Genomic DNA, 21,358 nt, shown 5'->3' on the forward strand with positions numbered 1-21,358 from the left:
TCCTGTAATTGAGGGGCGTGTGCCGGAGCCACCTCTGAAGCTGGCTGCGCTGCGGTCAGTGGCTCAGGGCTCTCCGAGGACGGCCGCAGGCCCTCCCTGCCCGGCAGGGGCCTCCAGACCCTTGACCGCACTTGCCCAGTGGCAAAGCAAGTACACGCCTCCAGTGTGTGTCAGCCCCTGTGTTCAATATCAGTGCATCTTACTTCTCTATTCTTTGTGGAAGAAAATGCAAGTAAAGGTTGTATTGCTATCACCTTGGGTGCCCCCAGGGCTCAGCCCCACTTTGGAGGCTGGGGTTAGTGGAAGGTACCCCCCCATAGCTTGCTCTGGGGCCACTGGAGTAAAAACACTGCCCTCCGTCACTGTGGGACCAGGAAGACTCACAAAGCCAGAAACAGGGCCCCCGCCTACTCTGACGGTGGCCTTCCTTAGGCATCCATACTTGTCATGAGCTAATGACAGGCTTCTCTGTAGGAAGTGTGCTTTCAGAAGAGTGATGGATTCTCATCTCCAGATCCATGGGGTAGGGTCTTCTCTCTGCCCCTCGCCCCTGCAGGTTTTGCACAAGTGAGTCCATACAATTAGCTTCTGGTATCATCAGGGGCTTACCTTGAAATCGTTGGGAAGTATCCCAAGTTCACAATGACGCATCAGTGAAAATACTTGCGGAGGAGGAGGGGGCGAAAAGATACACAGACGTGAGATGCTTGTGATATTGTATGTGTGGAAGAATGTGATAGCCCTTAAAAAACAGCAAAAGGAAGCAGTAATAACACTAAGAGTGTTCTCCAGCCAAACCTGTGACTGCCTCTTTCGTGTCCCTCTGTCTCTTAAGCCAGCAGTTTCAGCAGGGTTGGGCGTTTTGGTGGTGTCCAGGGACTTGTACTGGGCGGCTGTCCTCTTCACACCCCTTTCTAGTTAACGAGGAGCTCACGGGGGGTCCTGGCAGCACCAGCAGGCTGCAGGGTGTTGCCTCATGTCATGCCGTTCAGTTGATACTCTCTGTTGGGCTCAAGACTGCTCAAATGTACGTCCTGAAACAAGTGTTATTAGTCTGTACATAATTTAAAATTAAAGTCAGCCACTGTTATTCATGGGCAGAATTCAAAATCCATTCTTCTTCTTTTTTTTTATTCTGCTTCGTAGAAGTAACTGTAAGATTTGGGTCAAGTTCAGGGTCGTGACTGATCACTTAAGAGCCCGGCGATCCTGAACGCTGAGTGCTGAAGCGTGGTGCACCAGCATCAGTCCTGGTCGGGCTTTAACATTTGGCTCCCGTTAGGTGATGATCAGAGAAATCAAGTCAGGCACGGGCTGTGTTCTGTCGGACCTTTTTTCTCCTGAAAGGATCAGCAATGCTGACTTCGTAGTTTTTAAAGACTAACAGACATAACTCACACTGTTAAAAAGTCAGAGTACATGAGGTGTGAAGCAGTCTTCCACCCCCCACTCATTTTTATCCCCCAGTCGGCAGTCCTAACACAGCAGAAAATTAAAGACATTTCCGATGTGCTGACCAATAAGAAACTAAACTAACTTGCATTCAGAAAACATGGAAATGTTTGATCGGGGCTGTGGATGCAATATTTTTACTATTATACTCAATTTGACTGGTGCACCAGATTAAAAACAAAAAACAGTGAAATTGTAAAAATAGCCAAGTGAGGTTTTAAAAAAAATTTTTAAGAGAGTCCATGAGTCTATACTCACAAACTTTTTTATAAACTATAAACAAAAATAGTACGGTAACAGCCGAACTGTCTGGAACTCTGGCGGAATTGACATAATTTCTGGAAAGGTGAGATCTTCTTGCCTTTTAGAAGAATTTTAGGTAGAAATTTTATGGGAAAAAAAGGATTTTACTGTGCTCTTCCTTCTTAATCATAGTAGGTCATATCTAGGCTCTTAGGGGTAAACGCGGGCTTCTTGGGTCTCTGCAGCACCAAGAACATGAGAATGCCAAAAGGTTCCAGATACACAAGCTGTGACTACACGACCCTCATTTAAGGTGATCCTGGCAAAGTGGAGGGTGAGCAAAGGTGTAGAATTGAGTGAGGACTGAAGTCAAGCAAGGAGGTAATTCAGAAAATGAAAGCTTTTCATCAAAAAAGGCTGGATATTTGAATGTAAAGGGGCCCAAATATTGTAGTACCTACTATCCACTTAAGTAACTGGGCAGTCTCCAAGGACACAGAATGTCTCTGGACCACATCTCGGTCCCCGTGGTCCCGAGTCCCCTCCAAACAGCAAGTCCATCCTGTGGCCCAGCTGTGCTCCACTGACCTCTGCACGCCTTACGGAACCAGACACCTTCCCAGGAAATGGGCCATTTGGGTGCTGTGCTCAGTGCCTGCTGTTTGCAGGGCTCACCCCTCGGCTTCAGGGGGCACAGAGAACCAGAAAACCATCTCCAGGCACCTGCCCCCAGAAAGCAGCTAGTTGGGGAAGAAATGCTCAGCAAGGGAGCTAACTGTTTGAGGCAGCAGGAGCACTAACCAACCACCGGGGCCGGCCCCATCTGGCCACGACGTGAGGGGCCTGAGCTAGAGCCCCCACAGGAGGCGGGGGGCCAGGGAGGAGGAGTGCGCGGGCAGGCGGGCCCCCGTGTGGAGAGAGGCCAGTGGAAGCAGGGGAGCCAGGGGCTGCGGTGCCAGTGGTGCAGGGCAGGGGCTCAGACGCTTTGGGCTCCGGGCCCCTTCACACCCCTAGAAATGATGTGGGACCTGGAGAGCTTTTGCTTGTATGGGTTTGGCCACCAGTATTGTCCACAATCAAAACTAAACCAGAAAAATGTGTTTATTAATTCATTAAAAATAATAAACCTATTACATGTTAACAGACATAACACATTTTTTATAAAAGTCATATTTCCTAAAACAAAAATGCAGTAAGAGGGTGGCGTTGTTGCATAGGTCTGCGAGTCTCTTTCGCGTCTGGCTTGGCAGGAGACCGGCGTTCCTGTCTGCCTCTGCGTTCCGTGTGCTGCCAGCTGCTGGGCTGGCGTGTAGGCGGCACGTGCTTGGGGGAAAGAGGAGTGTTTCTACAGGCTTTCCAGGTAGCTGTGGACATCTCGCTTGGCATTACACCAAAGCTTGACAGATGAGAAGTTTCCTGAAGAAACCTTTAAGGTAGAGTCGGAAACCAGGCCATCAAGCCGCCTGTACGTGTTACAGCGTTACCGTCCAGTGCGCGGTCTGGCGCTCTGAGTGGCTCTTTTGCCTTCGACTGATACTGTGACACCATTTGTTGATCACATGGAAAATAGTGGTTCACTGAGTTATGCAAATCTCCTGAAGCATTTTACAGATCTTGGTGCAAATCTCCTGAAGCATTTTACAGATCTTGGACACGTTTCAGTCAATGTGTCAGTAAAGCCCAATCCTTGATACCACCACTGATCTCCTCCTCACCCAGAAAAGCTGTCAAGCTCACCCTGGCAGAGGGAGGCTTTCAAACTCCCCAGAGTTCTGGAGAGTCATCCAGAACTCCACCACTTTCTGGCTCCACACTGAACCTCTAGCCTGTCTTGTCCCTGATGTGTTATTGTGAAGATGACATGAGAAGTCTGTGTAAATACACGTAAGGCTTTTAGCACAGTACCTGGCCCAGGCGAGCACTCCCGGAATCACACTCTGAGTGTGGTCCCTGTTTGTACTTTTCTTTATTGTTGTCGTCCTGTGTGTTGACCATAGCCCAGAGTGAGAGATGAAATGTGCTTCGTGGAGGACCACGTGGAGACCTGCACGGTGCGTGGATGACAGCACACAGGCTGGTTCCACTTTCTGCTTGCTGGCCAGCCGGGCACGGCCACCGTGTCCTCCCCTGACAACTTAGAGCAGCAGCAGACTGGAGCGAACGTCCTTCCCGTGCCCTCCCCTGACCTCGCCTGTGCCTCTGGCCGCAGCTGTCACGCGGTGCCTGTCCCTGCCCCTCACCCCGCACTGGGCCGTGCTCTGCCTCCTGTTCACTCCCAGCCCAGTGCCGGCGCATGATCGCTGGTGCTCAGATGTGTTTATTGAATGAGTGCACTTAGAAGGGGTTTGTTTGGAACAGTACTCTCGACGTGGCTTTGGAGAGTTAAAAAGTATAGAAACTTTATCATATGAAGCATATGATCTGAGCAGCGACTGGTTTTTTTTTCCTTTCGTTTTCTTTAACAAATTATTAAACCTCTGTTCACTCCTACCCCTTCTCTTGTTTCTTGAATCTCCATTAATTTGAAATAAAAATAGTAGAAGTCTACACATGTCCCACAGTAATTCTGGGCTAAGCATTTTCGTAGTCAATATACTTTGCTTTCTCCTCTTCAGATGTTCCTCCTGCTGATCAAGAGAAGCTTTTTATCCAGAAGCTACGTCAGTGTTGTGTCCTCTTTGACTTTGTTTCCGATCCACTAAGTGACCTAAAGTGGAAGGAAGTGAAACGAGCTGCTTTAAGTGAAATGGTGGAATACATCACCCACAACCGGAATGTCATCACAGAGCCTGTTTACCCAGAAGTGGTCCACATGGTGAGTGGTTGCGGTCCAGCCCGCGTGTTCAGCCCTGACTTCCAGACGGGACTCTGGTGTTCTTAGTTAGCGTCTGCTGAGACATTTGAGCCTGACACTTGCCACAAAAAAAATCCTCCTGTTCAGAAGTTTGTACTTGCACCTTACAGAACGCAAATCTCTGTAACATGTCCTGGCTTACAGAGATAATACCAGTGAGGGAAGTCAGTGCCTTCCAGGGACCAGAGTGCCCCACGTGTGTTAGTTCGTTTAATCTGCACAACTCCTCTGTGGGGTAGAAGTGTTACAATTTTCATTTGTTCTTTAAATTTGTTTAAGATGTATAACATTAATATAGTGCCCGTACGTAATTTAGAAGTAAACATGCTGTTCATACATGTAAGGGGAGATCGTAATGATGAGGAGGAGTTAAAACAGTGGTGGGACCACGCTGGCATCAGGACAGGCTACCCCAGTTGGCTGGGGCACCAACCCCGTCATCCTGCAGGTATTTCGCAGCTGCTTCCATTCAGCCCCCAGGTCTCTGTCTTCTTCAGGCTCACCCTTCACAGTCTGTGTCACGTCCGTTGCAGGTCCCACTGTGACCCCAGTCAGTCCCACCTGGAAACGTTTCACGTGATGCCATCACTAAAACATTTACTGTTTGACCCTGAGCTCCAGTTTCCTGTCGTTTGAATTGCTGGTGTTTTATCTGCCTTTGAAACTAATCCCCCTGTCGTTAGGCAGCCCTTGTCGCCTCAGACAGGAAGATAAACCTTGATTTCCATTGATCTCAGGTTCTTGATTTTTTCCCCAAAACTACATATTTCAGAATTGACTAGACTTGTTGACCTAAAATATGTTAATTTCTTCCCTTAGTATGTTTTCTTTGGAAAAAGAAGTGGAAGTCGTGTTAATTTTGTTAGTCCACAGCCTGTTGCGCCAGAAGTTGAGATGGACTTGGTTATCGCTGACTCTGGAACAGCAGACTGGGGCTGTGAGGGCCCTGAGGGTTCCCCCCAGAGTCCCCCTGAGGAACAGTCACAGGCGTGTGCTGGGCAGTGAACGTTCTAAAACCTCCCCATTCAGTCCCAGGAAAAGTGGGACGTATCTTTTTTTCTTTACTTAATTTCAGCTCTCAGTTATTCCGGAAGGCCTTCCAAGCCCCAGAATCGCAAAGAAAAATCTCTCATATTTTCTCCTAACATTCCCGTAATGCTGTTGCTCACAGTCCACTTTGTAGCCCTCCTGCAATCCATAGGGCAGGGATATAACTTTATTGTCTTCTGAAATTGAGAAGTCGTTAGCCCCTATATCATGTGTTGAATATTCCATTTTCCCCATTGACTTTAAATGTTTCTTTATTACATATTAAATACATCCTGTTTTTGAATTCAATTTATTAATATGTTATCTATTAACTTTACAGACACATAAATTATTCTATATTAAATAACACTTGTGGAACGGTCTTTCTGCTTCAAAGGAGGCTTGGCTGCCGAAGTCCCTGAGTCCCATCCTAACCTGGGAGGGAGGGGCCGCAGAGAGCAGAGACCTGGGCTGTCTGGGTTTGGATCGAGCACCTGCCACTGAACCAGCCTCTCCTGTGCTTCACAGAGGCAATGCACGTCACCAGAGCCACTTAGGAAACCTACCGCCCTTGAGACTTTTTAGATTAAATAATCCTAACTTCTCATCTCCCTGTTAAAACCGTGTGGTAACTGCGTTCTCCTCCCGCCATCTTAGCTTTGTTCTGGAAATTCAACCCGTCTTCCGACTACTGGGCTTCTTTCCTGTGAAGCTCGCAGCAGACCACACTGTGCGTCCTCTGAGCACTTTTTAGGCGAGGAAATGGGGTGTGAACAGGACCTCCGCCCAGCCAAAGCTCCCACCAGGAACGCGTCGTTCTGGGTTACGGTGATGCGTGAAGGAGGCTGAAACGGGAGGCGGGTAGAGGTGCAGGCCTGCCGGGTGCCCACGTGGGGGAAGGAGGCGCGGAGAGACGTCCAGCGCGAGATGAGTTCGGTTGTCCCGCGCAGCTCCGTGCGCCGCGCTGAGAGCGCAGGGACAGTGCGCTCCGTCCTCTGCTCCGCGGCAGCGGGTGCCGGAGGGCACGGCCTCCCCCTTTACCTCGAGTTTGGATGAGGGGTTGGGGGGCAGACAGGATTTTTGTTTTATGTTTTATTTGCTATTGTTTTGTTTTATAGACAGAGGGCTTTGATGAGAGGTATAATGAAGAAGAAAGAGTGTGGTGGGGATGGTACTTGGCGGTGGTTTCTGACCTTCTACAAAGTGGGGAGTGGGTGCAGAGTTCCGGCCGCCGGTGCGAGGCCTGGACCCAGCGGAGCAGGTGGAGATGTGGGCCCTTCGTGGTTCCATCCAGATGTCCCTGGTGCGCCTACCGCCGAGGCCACACGCGGCCGGCTCTCTTGAAGGACTGGTGTGTGTGTGTGTGCACGCGCATGTGTGTGGGTGTGTGGGTGTGTTTTGTCGTAGTATTTTTAAAGACATTAATTTCCACTTACTTTGAAGAATCCAAAGCGCTACAGATGTTATGCTCTTTATATTTACTTCTTTCAAATATAATTTGTTTTGTTTTGGGGTGGTTAATTAGGTCTGTTTATTTATTTTTATTTAATGGAGGTACTAGGGATCAAACCCATGACCTCATGTGTGCTAAAAGCACAGCACGCACTCCACCACTGAGCTGTACCCTCCCCTCTACTTCTTTCATACGTTGCCTTTCAGACTGGGCTGCTATATGTTTTTTAACACATCTATTGAGAGAGAACGCACATATCATACAATCTGCCCTTTTAAAATGTGCAGTTCAGTTGTCGTTAATACATTCACAAGACTGTGCAGCCGTCATCACGTCTGTCTTCCTAACACTGTCGCCCCTGAAAGAAATCCCCTACCCAGAACCAGTGGCCGCCAGCCCCTGGTGACCACTCATCCGCGTTCTGCCTGTAGACTTGCCTGGCCTGTCTCACAGAAATGGAATTATACCACGTGTGGCCTTCTCTCACTTAGCAGAATGTTGTCAAGTTCCATCCGTTTTGCAGCACGTGTCAGGATTTTTTATTGCTAAAGAATGTTCTACTATATGGATAGACACCACGTTTATCCTCTCGTCCACTGGTGGACGTGCGGGTTGTCTGCTCCCTGGCGGTGCGCACTCACAGACGAGCTTTTGTGCGCATCCCCGTTTCTCTTGAGTGTCTGCCTGGGGGCGCAGCTGCTCAGCCGCGCATCCACGCTGTGCGCCCCGCATTTGGAGGAGCCTCCAGGCTGTTCTCCAAGGAGGCTGCACACCTCACGCTCCCGCAGCAGTGCCTCTTCTTCAGCACTTGTTACCGTCTGTCTGTCTGTCTGTCTGACAGCAGCCATCGTAGGGGGTGCGCAGTGGCATCTCCCTGTGGCTCTGATCTGCATCTCCCTCTTGACTAACGACGCAGAGCTTCCTGGGTGCCGTCTGTTTCTATGCTTCATAGACTTTAGTCCTGGAAGTTAACAGAACGGCACAGATCATCAGCCAGATTACAGAACTTAGGTTCAGGAAGATGAGGGTGAGAAGGAGCAAAACCCAGGGGAAGCTCCTGGCTGCTAGATGCTCAGGCCTAAATCGCATAACCTCCTTATCTCTTAATTTCCACCATTTTAAAAAATATAACCAGCCATCTGTTTTTTTCAATTAAATTATCTAATTAAACTCTTTTTCAGCCATTGGCATTTTTCTTACAGTCCAAACACTGATAGCAAAACCAGGTGAACAGCATAGCCACTTTTTTCACGGAGCACCGCTCTTACTTGAACAGTGACTGACAAGCAGGTTATTCAGACTGGACTGTTTAGCATTTCCTCAGAGAATAAACAAAATGAGAATGTCACTTCAAGGAGAAGCACTGACACTGCTTGTTGTCAAGGGTAAAATTGAGGTTTTGGGCAAAATTTTGAATCTTGGAAAACTAGTACCTGCCAGGGCACGCTTGAGCTTCCCGGTGCCCAGGCTTTCCTGGTGTCGGTACAAACGCAGTGGGTCTCTGCTGCACGTGGTGACATGAGCCCACGCTGGCACAGCCGCATGACGCGGTGCACCGGTGACCACGCGTGGTGTCACAGAATCATCTGGGGGCCGCAGAGCCTTTCAAAGTGCAAGACACACCACTAGGGTAGCGACCCCTCATTGATAAGATTGGAGATTTCCACCGAATCGCTAGCCCTTAGTAAACTACCACTTGCCCGGTGTGGGGTGCTGCCAGAGAGGCCCACGGTCACCTGAAGGGGCTATTAAGCACTCCTCGCTTTCCGCCTGCATGTCTGCTGCAAACGGTTTTCTTCATGTATTTCCACCAAACCAACATTCTGAACGTAGAAGCAGGTATAAGAAGCCAGCTGTTTTTTATTAAGCCGGACAGTAAGGGGATTTGCAAAAATGTGAAACAGTGCCGCTGCTCACTGAATTTGTATTTGTTTTGGGAAATACTTTTATTTACTATGAGTTATTTTATGAACTAATATTCATTATTATGAAAAATTAGTTATTTTTTATACATTTATGTTATTTTGACATAGTGGATTTATTTTTTTAATGAATGAATGTTTTTTAAATTTCCCTGATTTAATTTCTGATAGTCATGTTGATAGCTATAACTCTCATAAATGAAAGTTCTTTGGGGTCCTCAATAACTTTGAGGGGCATAAAGGGGGTCCTGAGACCAGAAAGTGTGAGAACCACTCTTCGCAGAGTATGCTCCAAGATGCAGCCCCAGCACCGCCTGGGAGCAGGGCCGGACGGCATTCCCTGGGTCTCAGCACTGGGCCTGCACCTGCTCTCCAGGTTCTGAGCGGCCTGCCTGCCCTGCTCCTTACATTAAACCCTGACACACCACCCGAGGCAGCTCTAACTTCCCACACCCACCTGATGGTTCCCTGCGCTTTTGGGGGCACTGAGACTCGTCTCGGTCACAGACATACGACCTGCACGTCAGAGAAGGAGGTGGTGAGGGCCATGGTTGAACGAGCTGGTGCTCAGAAGTGCTTCATGTCAAGATGGACCTCTTCCGAAACACCCATGTCTGTGGTGCTGGGTTACCATGTAGAAGTTGATGAGAAAGAGGCAGCCTCTGCCCTAACACGGTCTACCCCTGCTCGTCTGCCTGGGGGACTGCGTTCTAGAGGAATTCAGAGCAGACCGTTGATGGTAGCTGCCTTTGAATGGTGTGATTATGCAGACTTTCCACTTTTGCTATATTTTTGTAATTTTAAAAAATCTTAATAATGATCATGTATCACATTTGCCATCATCAAAAATCAATAAACATGTTTTCCAAGAAAGAAAGAAAGAAAGAAAGAAAGAAAGAAAGAAAGAAAGAAAGAAAGCAAGCAAGCAAGCAAGCAAGCAGAGCCGAGCAGAGCTGAACTCTTCGTGTGCAGCGTAATAGCAGTGCTGTGCTCCTCGAGACCCATGCTGAGCCTCCAGGAACATGAGTTCCTCACATTATTTTCATCTGTGCTGCTTATAACTGACTAGACAGTTTGCCTTACAAGTTTCCTTTTCTTTTCTGCTTAGGTTTCAAGTCAGTGTTTTCTGTTAAGGGCAGAGGAGTTTTTCTTGGGTCCTTGGGGGAAGTTTCATGGCCAGATCCCCGGGGTGATTGTCCTGTGCTTCACTGAAGGATTGACATTGAACACTCTCTTCTATTTTTATATCTGATATTTACAGTGTGCTCTGGAAAGTATTACTTGTTTTAAGGGTAAAGATAGTTCGGAAGTGAGAGAGGAAAGAATGCTTTGAATTAAAGAAGGTAGTATATTAACCAGCGAAGCTTCAGATAGTCTACAGATTTCTTTCAAGGGCTGATTTAAACCACACACTCCCCTTTTCACTTAGTTGTTTTTGTTTTGCCGAAGTCACAGTCACGTAGGGTAAAGATGCACTGACATCACTGATGAGCTAAGGGATGATTAAAGTGCTTTTTGAAATCCAGGGAATGATTTTTCTTTTTTTTTTTAAATTGAAGTACAGTCAGTTACAACGTGTCAATTTCCCATGCACAGCACAATGTCCCAGTCACGTATACATACATGTATTCATTTTCATATTGTTTTTCATTGAAGGTTATTGTAAGATATTGAATATAGTTCCCTGTGCTGTACAGAAGAAATTTGTTTTTTGTCTATTTTTATATGTAGTGGCTAACATTTGCAAATCTCAAATACCCAGATTTATCCCTTCCCACCCCCTTCCCCCCAGTAGCCATGAGACTGTTTACTATATCTGTGAGTCTGTTTCTGTTTTGTAGATGAGCTCATTAGTGCAGGGAATGAGTTTTCTACTTTAAGTATCAGTGAGCTATTTCTTGGAGATTTGTTCTTATTATTTTGAGAGAATTTCCCTTTGTTTTGTTTGGTGTTTTTAATTTATTTTTTAAATGCATGCTTATTTTAAATAAGTGAAATAAATACAAAAACACAGAAAGGAAAAGTTCATCTCCTTCCTTACTCCACTTCTCCCCAGATCCACCTACACCCACCCCTACCTCCAGCCAACTAACATATATGTACTTTTTTTTCCAAAAGTCTACTAAGAAAGTTTGGGGATGATGGATGTCTGTTACCTTGATTGGATGGTGGTTCTGCAGATGTGCACGGATGCTGAACGTATCAATTGTACACTTGAAATGCTTGCAATTACATATGTCAGTTATACCTCATTAAAACTCAGGTTTTTCAGGCTCCTAAATTGATGAGTATTTCTTCTGGTCTAGGAGCACAGTAAGACACAAAGGGCATTGTGAACCAAGAAGGTTTGAAAACGTACAGCCTAGTAAATATCCTTCCATAACATTTTTAAATCAATGTTTAATCTACATATGGCAAAGTTAACTTTTTAGTGAACAGTTCTCTGAGGTTGGATGAAAACTTACAGTCATGTAACCACCACCACCACCAAGACAGAGAACAGTTTCAGTACCTCCCTCCTCAAAAAAGTGTCTCATGCTCCTCCTTTGTAGTCAGACCTTCCTCTCCCCCATTTCTCTGGCCACCACTAATCTGTCCTCCGGTGCTTCATTCGCCTCTTCCAGGGTGGCATGTAGGTGGACTCATACAGTATGTAGGCTTTTGAGTCTAGCTCCTTTAACTTAGCAGGATGTGTCTGAGAGTCAGCCTGTCATTGATGTGTCAGTGGTTTGTTCCTTGTAATTGCTCAGCAGTTTCATTATAGAGGTGTCATGATTTATCCACTCCCCAGCTGAGGAATATTTGGATTGTTTCCAGTTTTTGGCAACAAAGCTGCTATAAATATTCATGTACAAGTCTTGGACGTGGGTTTTTATTTACCCTGGGTAGACACGTAGGCATGGGACTGCTAAGTCGTATCGAGTTTAACTTTCTAAGAAAGTGCCAGACTCTTTTCCAAAGTAGATGTGCCCCTTTTTTCACTCCTACCAGCGTGTGTGAGAGTTCTGGTTGCTCCACTCTCTGTCAACATTTGGCGTCCTCATCCTTTTATCTCATTTTGACTTTGTTGCATTTGCCTGGTGACTAATGACCCTGAGCACTTTTTCCTGTGTTCATTTGTCACTTGTATAGCTTCCTTGGTGAAGTGTCTGTTCAGATCATCTGCCCATTTTTTACTGGGTTATTTTCTCATTATTGAGTGTGAGACTTCTTTACATATTCTGGATACAAATGCTTTGCCAGATGTGTGATTTGCAAATATTTTCTTTCACTCTGGGACAACATGAAGCACACTAATATTCGCATTACAGGGGTCCCAGAAAGAGAAGAGAGAGAGAAGGGACCTGAGAAAAATTTTGGAGAGATAATCACTGAAAATTTCCCCAACTTGGGAAAGGAAACAGTCACCCAAGTCCAGGAAGCGCAGGGAGTACCACACAGGATCAACCCAGAGAGAAGCACGCCAAGGCGCACAGTCATCAAACTGACAACGATTAAGGATGAGGACAAAATACTTACATTAGAAAATACTTACAGAGAAAAGCAACAAACAGCACTCGGGGGAGCTCCCATCAGGTTATCAGCTGACTTTTCAGCAGAAGCTCTACAGGTCAGAACGGAGTGGCACGACATATTTAAAGTGATGGAAGGGAAAAACTTAAAACCAAGAATATTCTATCCAGCAAGGCTCTCATTCAGACTTGACGGAGAAATCAAAAGTTTCACAGATAAACGAAAGCTAAAAGATTTCAGCACCACCAAACCAGTTCTACAGTAAATGTTAAAGGACCTTCTCTAGTCATCAAACCATAAGAAAAGAGAACAAAAAGAAGAAAAGGGGGGAAAAAAGACCTACAAAAGATTGCTTTGGCTTTTCAGGGTCTTTTGTGGTTCCTTACAAATTTTGGAATTGTTTGTTCTAGTTCTGTGAGGAATGCTGCGAGTGTTTTAATGGGGGTTGTGTTGGATCTGTGGGTTGCTTTGGGTAGTGTGGCCATTGTGATAGGGTTGATTCTTCCAATCCAAGAGCACAAGAAATCTTTCCATTTGTTTGTGTCACTTCAGTCTTCGGAGTATAGGTAACCTCTTGGTTAAGTTTATTTCTAGGTATTTTGTTGTTTTTGATGTAATGGAAATGTTTACGCCGGTTATAAAATTCTGGTTTTTGAAGTGGGGGAAAAAAAGTGAATGAAGGGCCACATGTGGCAAAATGTCCTTTCTTATGGGTGAGTTGTATTGCATTATACATATATATGCTGCATCTTCATTATCTATTCAGCTACGGAGGTGCACTTAGGATGCTTCCATATCTTGGCAATTATAAATAATGTTGCTGTTAAAAAAAACTTTTTTTTTCAGTTTGTGGCTTGTCTTTCTATTTTAACAGCGTCTTTACAGAGTATTTCATTGAGATGAAGGCTAATTTGTGTTTCTTTCATGGATGGTGCTTTTGGTGTCATATGTAAGAAGTCTTTGCCGAGCCCAAACTCAGAAAGATTTTCTCCTGAAGTCTTTATAGCTTTACATTTTGTCTGAGGTTCATTTTTTGGCATATGGATGTCCAAGTATTTGTTGAAAATCACTTGTTAAAAAGACTAACTGTTCTCCATTGATTTGCCTTTCCACCTTCATCAAAAATCACTTTGCTATACTTGTGAGTCGATTCCTGGGCTCTGTGTTGTGTTCCACTGGCCTAGGGTTCTGCTTGTCTACACCACACCGCCTTCATTATTGTCACTTTATGCTAAAATTTGAGTCAGGTAATGTGAATGCTCCAACCTTTGTGTTCTTTTTCAAAATTATTTGGCTTTTCTAGGTAATTTACCTTTCCATATAAATTGTGGGATCAGCTTGTCGTGGTCTACAAAGCATCCTTCAGGGGTTTTGATTGGAATTTTATTGAATATATGCATTTGGAGAGAATTGATATCTTAACGATATTGACCCTTTCAAGCCGTGAACACAGTGTTTCTCCCCGTTTTGATCATCTTTGCTTTGTAGTTTTCAGCATGGTGATCCCAGATGTATTTTTTTAGTCTCATAAATAAGTATTTGATTTTTTGGTGCTATTGTAATTGAGGTTTTTTATTTTCTGTTTCTATTTGTTTATTGTCTGTTTCTTGCAGTTTTACCAAATGCTTCATGCTACTCAGTGATACATTTCAGTAAAATAATAACTTAATAAAAATTAGTCAGATGGACTCCTTTATAACTGTAAGATGCTCCTTTTGTCACTGGTAATATTATTTCCTCTGAATCTGCTTTGCACGATATTAAGAGCCACTCCAGTTTCCTTCTACCTGAAGGCCTTTCCTTAATATCTCCCGTAGTGCAGGTCTACTGGTGATGACTTCTTTTAGCTTTTGTCTCTCTTCTGCTTTGAGAGCTCTGCAGGCACACCTGGTTTTATCATGCTTCACTGTAATGCACTTTGCAGATACTGTGTTTTCACACATTGAAGGTCTGCGGCAAGCCTGCATCGAGCAAGTCTGTCGACACCATTTTTCTGACATCATTTGCTCACTTTGTGTCTTTGTGTCACATATTGGCTAGTCTCGAAATATTTCAAACCCTCTACCAGAAAGAAGATCTTGATTTACTGAAGGCTCAGATGATGGTTAGCATTTTTTAGCAATAAAGTATTTTTTAACTGAGGTATATACTTTTTTTTTTTAAACATAATGCTGTTGCATACAATAGGTTACAGTATAGTGTAAACATAACTTTTATATGCACTGGGAAACCAAAAGCTTCATGTGACTTGCTTTATTGTGGTACTCACTTACATTGCAGTGGTCTTAAACAGAACCCACAACACCCCAGGGTGTGCCTGTGCTTGCTAGGTACAGAGCGACAGGTCGAAGTTTTATCCCTTAAAAATTCTGCTCCCCAGCTTCCTGCTCGCATTGTTTCTGATGAGAAATCGGCTGCCATTCCTCTGTCTGTTCGTCCAGGCAGAGCGTGTCTGGTTTCCCTCTGACTACCTTTAAGAGTTTTTATTTTGTTCTTTTTAATATGATGATGGCGTGCCTCGTTGTAGTTTCCTTCTTTCTCTTGTGTTTGGAGTTCGTTTATAGCTTTTATCCAACTGGGGAGAGTATTTGGCCATGAGCTCCTCTAATGCTTGTTTCTGTCCCTGCCCCATGCCCCCCAGAGGCTCCAGAGACATGTGTGTAGGCTTCTGACAGTTGTCCCGCGGCTCACTGGTGCTTTACTCTCTGCAGTCCTTTCCTTTGTGCGTTTCATTTGGTGACTTCCTTTGCCATCCTCAAGTTCATTCATCCTTCTGCAATGTCTCATCTTGTGTAAATTCCCGTGCAGTAAATTTTTCGTCTCACACATTGTAGTTTTCATCACGTGTAGTTTGTCTTGTTTATATCTTCACGTCTCCTCCACCTAACTTTTTGGACAGAGTAAGTCTTAGCCTTGTCTGTTAATTCCACCATTATGTCAGTTCCAGATCAGTTCAATTGATTGGTTTTTCTTCTCATTATAAATGATATTTTCATGCCACTTTGCATGTCTGGTCATTTTTTGTCGGATGCCTGACACTGTGAATTTTGCCTTGATTGAGTGCTGCATACTTACTTCTGTTGATGTTGTTGAGAATTGTTTGGGGATGCAGTTAAGTTACTTGGAAACAGTTTGATCCTTTTGGTTCTTGCTTTTAAAATGTCTGAGGAAGGACCAGAGTCATAGTCATTTTATGGCTAATTATCACCCATTGCTGAGACCAGACTCTTCTGATTATGCGCCCCGCGCTCCATGGATTACGAGTTTTCCAGTCTGGTTGGTGGGAAGAGGCACTGTCCCAGCCCTGGGCGAGTACTGGGTATGTCTGATCTCTTTGTGGTTCTTTCATGCAGCCTCCAGTAGTTTTCTCACACAAATATGCTGATCAGTGCTCTGTTTGATAGTTCTCTGTGCAGCTCTCTCCTCTCTGGGACTTTGCCTTGCAGATTCTAACCAGCTGTGTCTGCTGGGCTCACCTGGGTTCTTCCTCCCTGTGCTGCCACCTGGACACTGTGTGGAGGCAGAAAACTGGGCAGCGGTAGGGCTCAACTCAGTTGTTTCCCATTTCTCAAGGATGTTTGTCTTTCACTGTCCGAAGTCCATGTCTTGCAAACTGTAATTCTATATATTTTTCCCTGGTTTTTTTGATTGTTTCAAGAAGTAGGGTAAATCCCATTCCTGTTAGTCTGTCTTGTCCAGAAGTGTAAGTCTCTGCTCCATTTACAGTAGATACACAATACTTCACTCCATCCACATGGGTGATCCAGTACGTTCTAAAAGAAGTACTGATCAAAGGTTATTTGCATAATTTATAATTCTGTAACTGTGTGATGGGGGAGGGGCATAGCAAGAAAACGGTTGACTGTACACGTGACCAGGAAATGACAAGCACTTGAGCTGTGAAGCTTCCCTTTCCAGCTTATTACTGCCATGTAGGATGCAGAATACAGAGCATCCCGAAACTTTCTCACAATTGTCTGCAAAAAAAAAAAAAAAAAACCAGAATATGTAATAAAGCAAATGTATAAGAATATTAATGGTAAATCTGGTTGGTGGCTATATGGTTATTGACTATAAAATTCCATTTTTTTGCATTGAGGTATTTCATAACAAGATATTGGGGAATACATTATTCAGAAACTGTGTAAAACTCACCTTTGGCCCAGAGTAAATAACTTAAGAGAGACTTCCAGACCCAGTGTAATCTTTAAGGGACACTAACTGAATTGAATCATAAGTATTACAAAATATTGGTTGTCTTGTGTAAGTAAATTTTCTATTCTCAAACTCAAAAATAAAAATTAAAGAATAAACTCATGCATAATTATAAATGACAAGTATATTTTCATTTGAAGATGGTAGTGAAATAGTCATAAAACTAAAACATCCATTGTTTGAAATTTTGAGTTTCCTTTACTAAACGTTCTACAAAAATTTATAGGTTTTTATTTCCATATCTTTAACTTTTGGCGAGGGAGGGTATAGCTCAGTGGTAGAGTGTGCGCTTAAAATGCACAGGGTCCGGGGTTCAATCTCCAGTACCTCTATCAAAGATAAATAAATAAAAACTTAATTACCCCCCACCCAAAAAAAAAAGAAGCTCTCATATCTTTAACTTTTATTAAGAACATATTTGAGCTTAAAAATAGCAAGCTATTCAGAGTAAGAATTTAGCTTGTAGTTCTTTCTCTGGGCATCTGTTGGGAGGTAAAGCTGCATTCTTTGAAAGCACCTCTGGCCTTAGAGAAAGCAGCGATGCTGATTCGTGGAACAGGAGACCCAGCTTTGCTCACCTGGTGTCTTTATTAAGTGCTTGCTCTGTGCCCAGTGGTGTGATAGGCCCTGGGGAGGTGGCACCGGCAGGAAGGGGAGGACCTTAAACCAGGAATTACCTGACCATCCAGTTATATTTGAGGCAGAGATCACAAAGGAAGTGGTCAGGTTGCTGGAAGAGCTTGAAATCAGGGACTGCCTGGAGCTGGGTCAGGGAGACTCCGTTTCCAGCTACACCGCAACTGAGAGCTGGGGTTAATCAGGAGGTTTTCACAGTTTTCAGGGTAACTTCTTGGTGTTGCAGCCAGTGAGGTGACTGATGGTGCCTTTCCCAAAGGATACACTTGCTCTCAGCTTCCCTTTTTAGTTTATTACTGCCCTGTAGGATGCAGAATTCTAGAGAATTCCTAAACTTTCTCACAGTTGTCTGCAAAAAAAAAAAAAAATCAGAATATGTAATAAAGCAAATGTATAAGAATGTCCTCTTTGAGGACCTGCTAGGTGCTGGGCTCTGCGACAGGTGCTGGAGATTCAGCAGTGAGCAGGTCGCCGAGGGAGTGTTCCCCAGGTGACGCCTGAATCTGCCGTGAAGCCAGAGTGACCTGACTTCACGAGGGAGGAAACGGACAGGTTCTCCCTTTAACGTTGCTACTAGGATTTTTATTATCCACCTGAATTTTAAATCACATTCATTGAGTTCATCAGAAATCCAATGAGAGTTTAAGATTGCTTTCAAGGTATAAATTGCTTTGTGGAGGAGTTGCATCTTAGTGACGTGACGTACCTCGCTGGAGCAGGGAAGGTCCCTCCTTGCTCAGGTCATCATCAGTGCCTTTCTTGAGGCTTCCATGTGCTCGCTGAGGCCTTGTGACTGGGCCGTGAGTCTCTAGGCCCGTTGTCATTTTGTGGCCGCGTGCCTGGGGTCCTTCTGCCAGTGCTGCTTCCTGGTCGCCTGTCGCTAGTGGAGAGGGGGTTGCTGTGGGGTTGGTATTTTTGGTTTTTGTATCGGTGGCCCAGCTCTGATGGTCTGACTGTTGTCTCTTGGTTTTCCCAGATACATTATACCATTTGGAACCAAAAAACAGCTTTCTATTTAAAATACAGTGTGGATGGACCCCTCCCTGCCTCCCCCTGAAATGTGTCTCTTAGCGATATGACCCTCAGAAGCCAGCGCTCCTCTTACAGGAAGAGGGTGACCCTCAGAAGCCGGCGCTCCTCTTGCAGGAGGAGGATGACCCTCAGAAGCCGGCGCTCCCCTTGCAGGAGGAGGAGCTGTGATTTGGCCTTTGGTGGACTCACCTTTATAAATCCTACTCACGTGAGTAAAGCAGAACCATCACATAGCAGAATAACCCATGTGGTTTTAAGCAGAGAGGTGAATAATCAACCTTTCTTTCCTCGTCTCTGAAATTGGATTATCAGTGCTTTCCTTTGGAGTGTATCCCTTCCTGTCTTAAACCTGTATGTGTTCTCCGGTACTGCGTGAATATTTTATTACTTCACCCCCTGGTACAGGTATAGAAAGACAGTATGTTATTGCTGAATTGTGAGAGTTTTTCATAGTTGTTTCTCGAGCCATTTCAGTTTGCATTTGTTCAATAAATTTAGCAATTGGAAGAACATGTACAGGGTGATTTGCATACTGAGAGTAGAAACATCAAGAAAGCTGTAAAAGCAGGTGCTTCCTAACGGCACAGTCAGTCCACGCCACACTCGGGCGCGTGGCCACACACATGTGGGCCTGCATCCGCGGTGACGTCTCCGCTTCCCACGGGCCCAGTGCGGAGGACAGATTTACCCTCCTTCAGCCAGGGAGAAGGGCGAGGCTTGAGCAGTTTTTCGGTCTCGGGTCCTGCTCTGGGTAAGGAGAGGGCCCAAGAAGGCTGTCCCCACGAGGCCACCCTGCCTCCCTCTGTGGGAGACCTGATTCTAGTTCTGTGTCCACGGACTGGGGGGGACTCTGAACCAGTGTCTCAGCTGAAACGTAAATGTTGTAGTGGATCTGGGTGACCCTCACCAGACCTGAGGCTGCCTGGACCTACAGTCCAAGCAGGGTCCCTTTGGTTTCCGTGGCATGGTGGTGATGACCACCGCCTTCCGTGGCCCTCAGACTGAACCCCGCTGTCGAGGACACTGACGTCAGCACCACGTGCGCCGCTCATTTGCCCCCCAAAGCTCTTGTGCTTAGAAGCGGTGGTGGGTGGGAAGCCAGGAGCAGTGTGAGGCGGCCTGCGCTTCGCCTTACTCACTTTCGTCTCCTTATTAGTTTTAGTGTCTTGGCCTTTTCTGGAGATAAGCATCAAGTTAATGTGATGTGATGTAGTTGGAAAGGAGGGTAGAAATTATGGTGTGAGATTTTTGTTGTTGCATGAAAGAAATAATTTTTAATAAGTTTATCAGTTAGAGTTGGCCAGTAGTAAAACTCTTGTGGAACACTAACAGGGGGACCTTAGCATTGAAAGCAAGTTCATCTGTGTCCCCTTGCAGGCCCCTAACTCAGCACCAGGGATTTGGTGACTGTGCCACACTGGGGACGGGCTGTGTGGCTGACGGAGCTCTGGGCAGTGGGGCTTCAACTCAAGACTGGAATCAGTAGCTTCACTACAGCAGATCCTTGAGGAATCTTAGCTGACCAGGTAGATCAGAATCTTCCAGAGAAACAGAACCAGTAGGATAGAGACAGAAACAGAGAGAGAAGGGGATGGATGGATGGATGGATGGATGGATGGATGGATGGATGGATGGATCAATCGATGGATTTTTGAGGAACGGTCTCATGCCTTGCAAAGTCAGACGGGGCAAATCCAAACTCCATGGAGCAGGTGCTGACACTGCTGTCCACAGTGGAATTGCTTCTTCCTCCGGTAAAGCAGTTTTGCTCTTAGAAGACTTTTCAACTGATTGGATGAGGCCCACTCTCATTCTGGAGGGCCATCGCCTTTACCTAAAGTCAGCTGATCATAGATGTGACCATAATTACTAAATGCCTTCACGGTGATGCTCAGATGACTGGGTTAAATCGTGGATGCTCTAAGACTAAGCTGTCACACAGGTCTTTTTCAACCATTGCCTTTAACCATTATCTCCCTTTCGTGCCCCTCTCATTACAACTGGTCACTTGATTTAACGCTTCAGTCCCAGACTCAGAACCTCATCTGTCGCCTTGTCCCCGAGGGCAGTGTGGCCAGTGGGGGACCTGACGGGGGCAAAGAGGGACCAAGGGTTGGCGGGGCCCCCTGTGCCTCTGCCCCGTGGCAGCCCCTCCTGGGGGGCATCTGTGCTCAGCTTCACAGAAGACCCTCCCTGAGGGGCAGCTATGTCCCCATACTTCCCAGCCTCCAGCTCCTCTCCTGGAGGGGCGCTGACTGCTCCTTGGCTGTTCCTAGGCGCCCACTGCTCCTGCTCCCCGCTCTGGCCTCTGTGTCCCTCGCCTACAGCCACGGGAACCTCACAGGAGGCGGCCTGTGTGCTTCCCTCCAGGTACACTGCAACTCGCCATCATGGGCGCTCCAGCAGGTCTCCCAGGGCAGCAGCACAGCCCGTGCTCAATGCCTTCACCTTCAGGGACCCGTGCCTGTGCCCCTGCAGTCCTGATCCCCAAGGACAGCATGTACCCCTCCCTCTCTTTAAGTGGCCCCCTATCTCTGGGTGATTCTTTTGGTGCCCCCTGAATACTTGACTTTGATAGGACAGCCCAGCTCAGGGATGCCACACCTCGACAAAGGTTCCAGGCTCCTTTCTGACCCTCTCCTCCCCACTGCACAGCCCAGGGAGGAGGGGGTGGCCGGTGGTAACTGGGCTGGTTCTGCTGCTCTCCCCCATCTGCCCCCTGCAAGCCAGGAGGAGACAGTGGCCACCTGGGTGTGGCCTTTCCTGAGTGGGTGGGCTCCTAGTATCCCCTTGCTCTGTTCTGTGGGCTTTGGGGTCAGGGGCCTGGGGGCAGCAGCAGAGGACGTGCCCCTTCTGCCTGGCAACACCCATCCCAGCCTCTCCTGTCCAGTTACCTGTGATCTGGGAGGCCTCTTCGCGGGCCCTGAGCACACACCGCGTTCACAGGTCCCGGACCTCTGCTTCTTTCTACTTTCATCTTAGGACCATTTCTTGTATTTTTACTGGAAG

General features: G+C 46.1%; 1 protein-coding gene across 5 annotated transcripts in view; it reads left to right on the plus strand.

Moving 5' to 3' along the window:
• PPP2R5C (protein phosphatase 2 regulatory subunit B'gamma) overlaps positions 1 to 21,358 on the plus strand; it is a 120,863-nt gene that overhangs the window by 67,064 nt on the left and 32,441 nt on the right. For all 5 annotated transcript variants that reach the window (XM_031454323.2, XM_031454325.2, XM_010999426.3 and 2 more), the window contains one exon: positions 4,311 to 4,510. In XM_031454323.2, the coding sequence (XP_031310183.2) occupies positions 4,311 to 4,510 (200 nt within the window). The remainder of the gene's footprint in view (positions 1 to 4,310; positions 4,511 to 21,358) is intronic.

This window comes from Camelus dromedarius, chromosome 5, assembly GCF_036321535.1.
Source record: "Camelus dromedarius isolate mCamDro1 chromosome 5, mCamDro1.pat, whole genome shotgun sequence".
NCBI lineage: Eukaryota > Metazoa > Chordata > Mammalia > Artiodactyla > Camelidae > Camelus > Camelus dromedarius.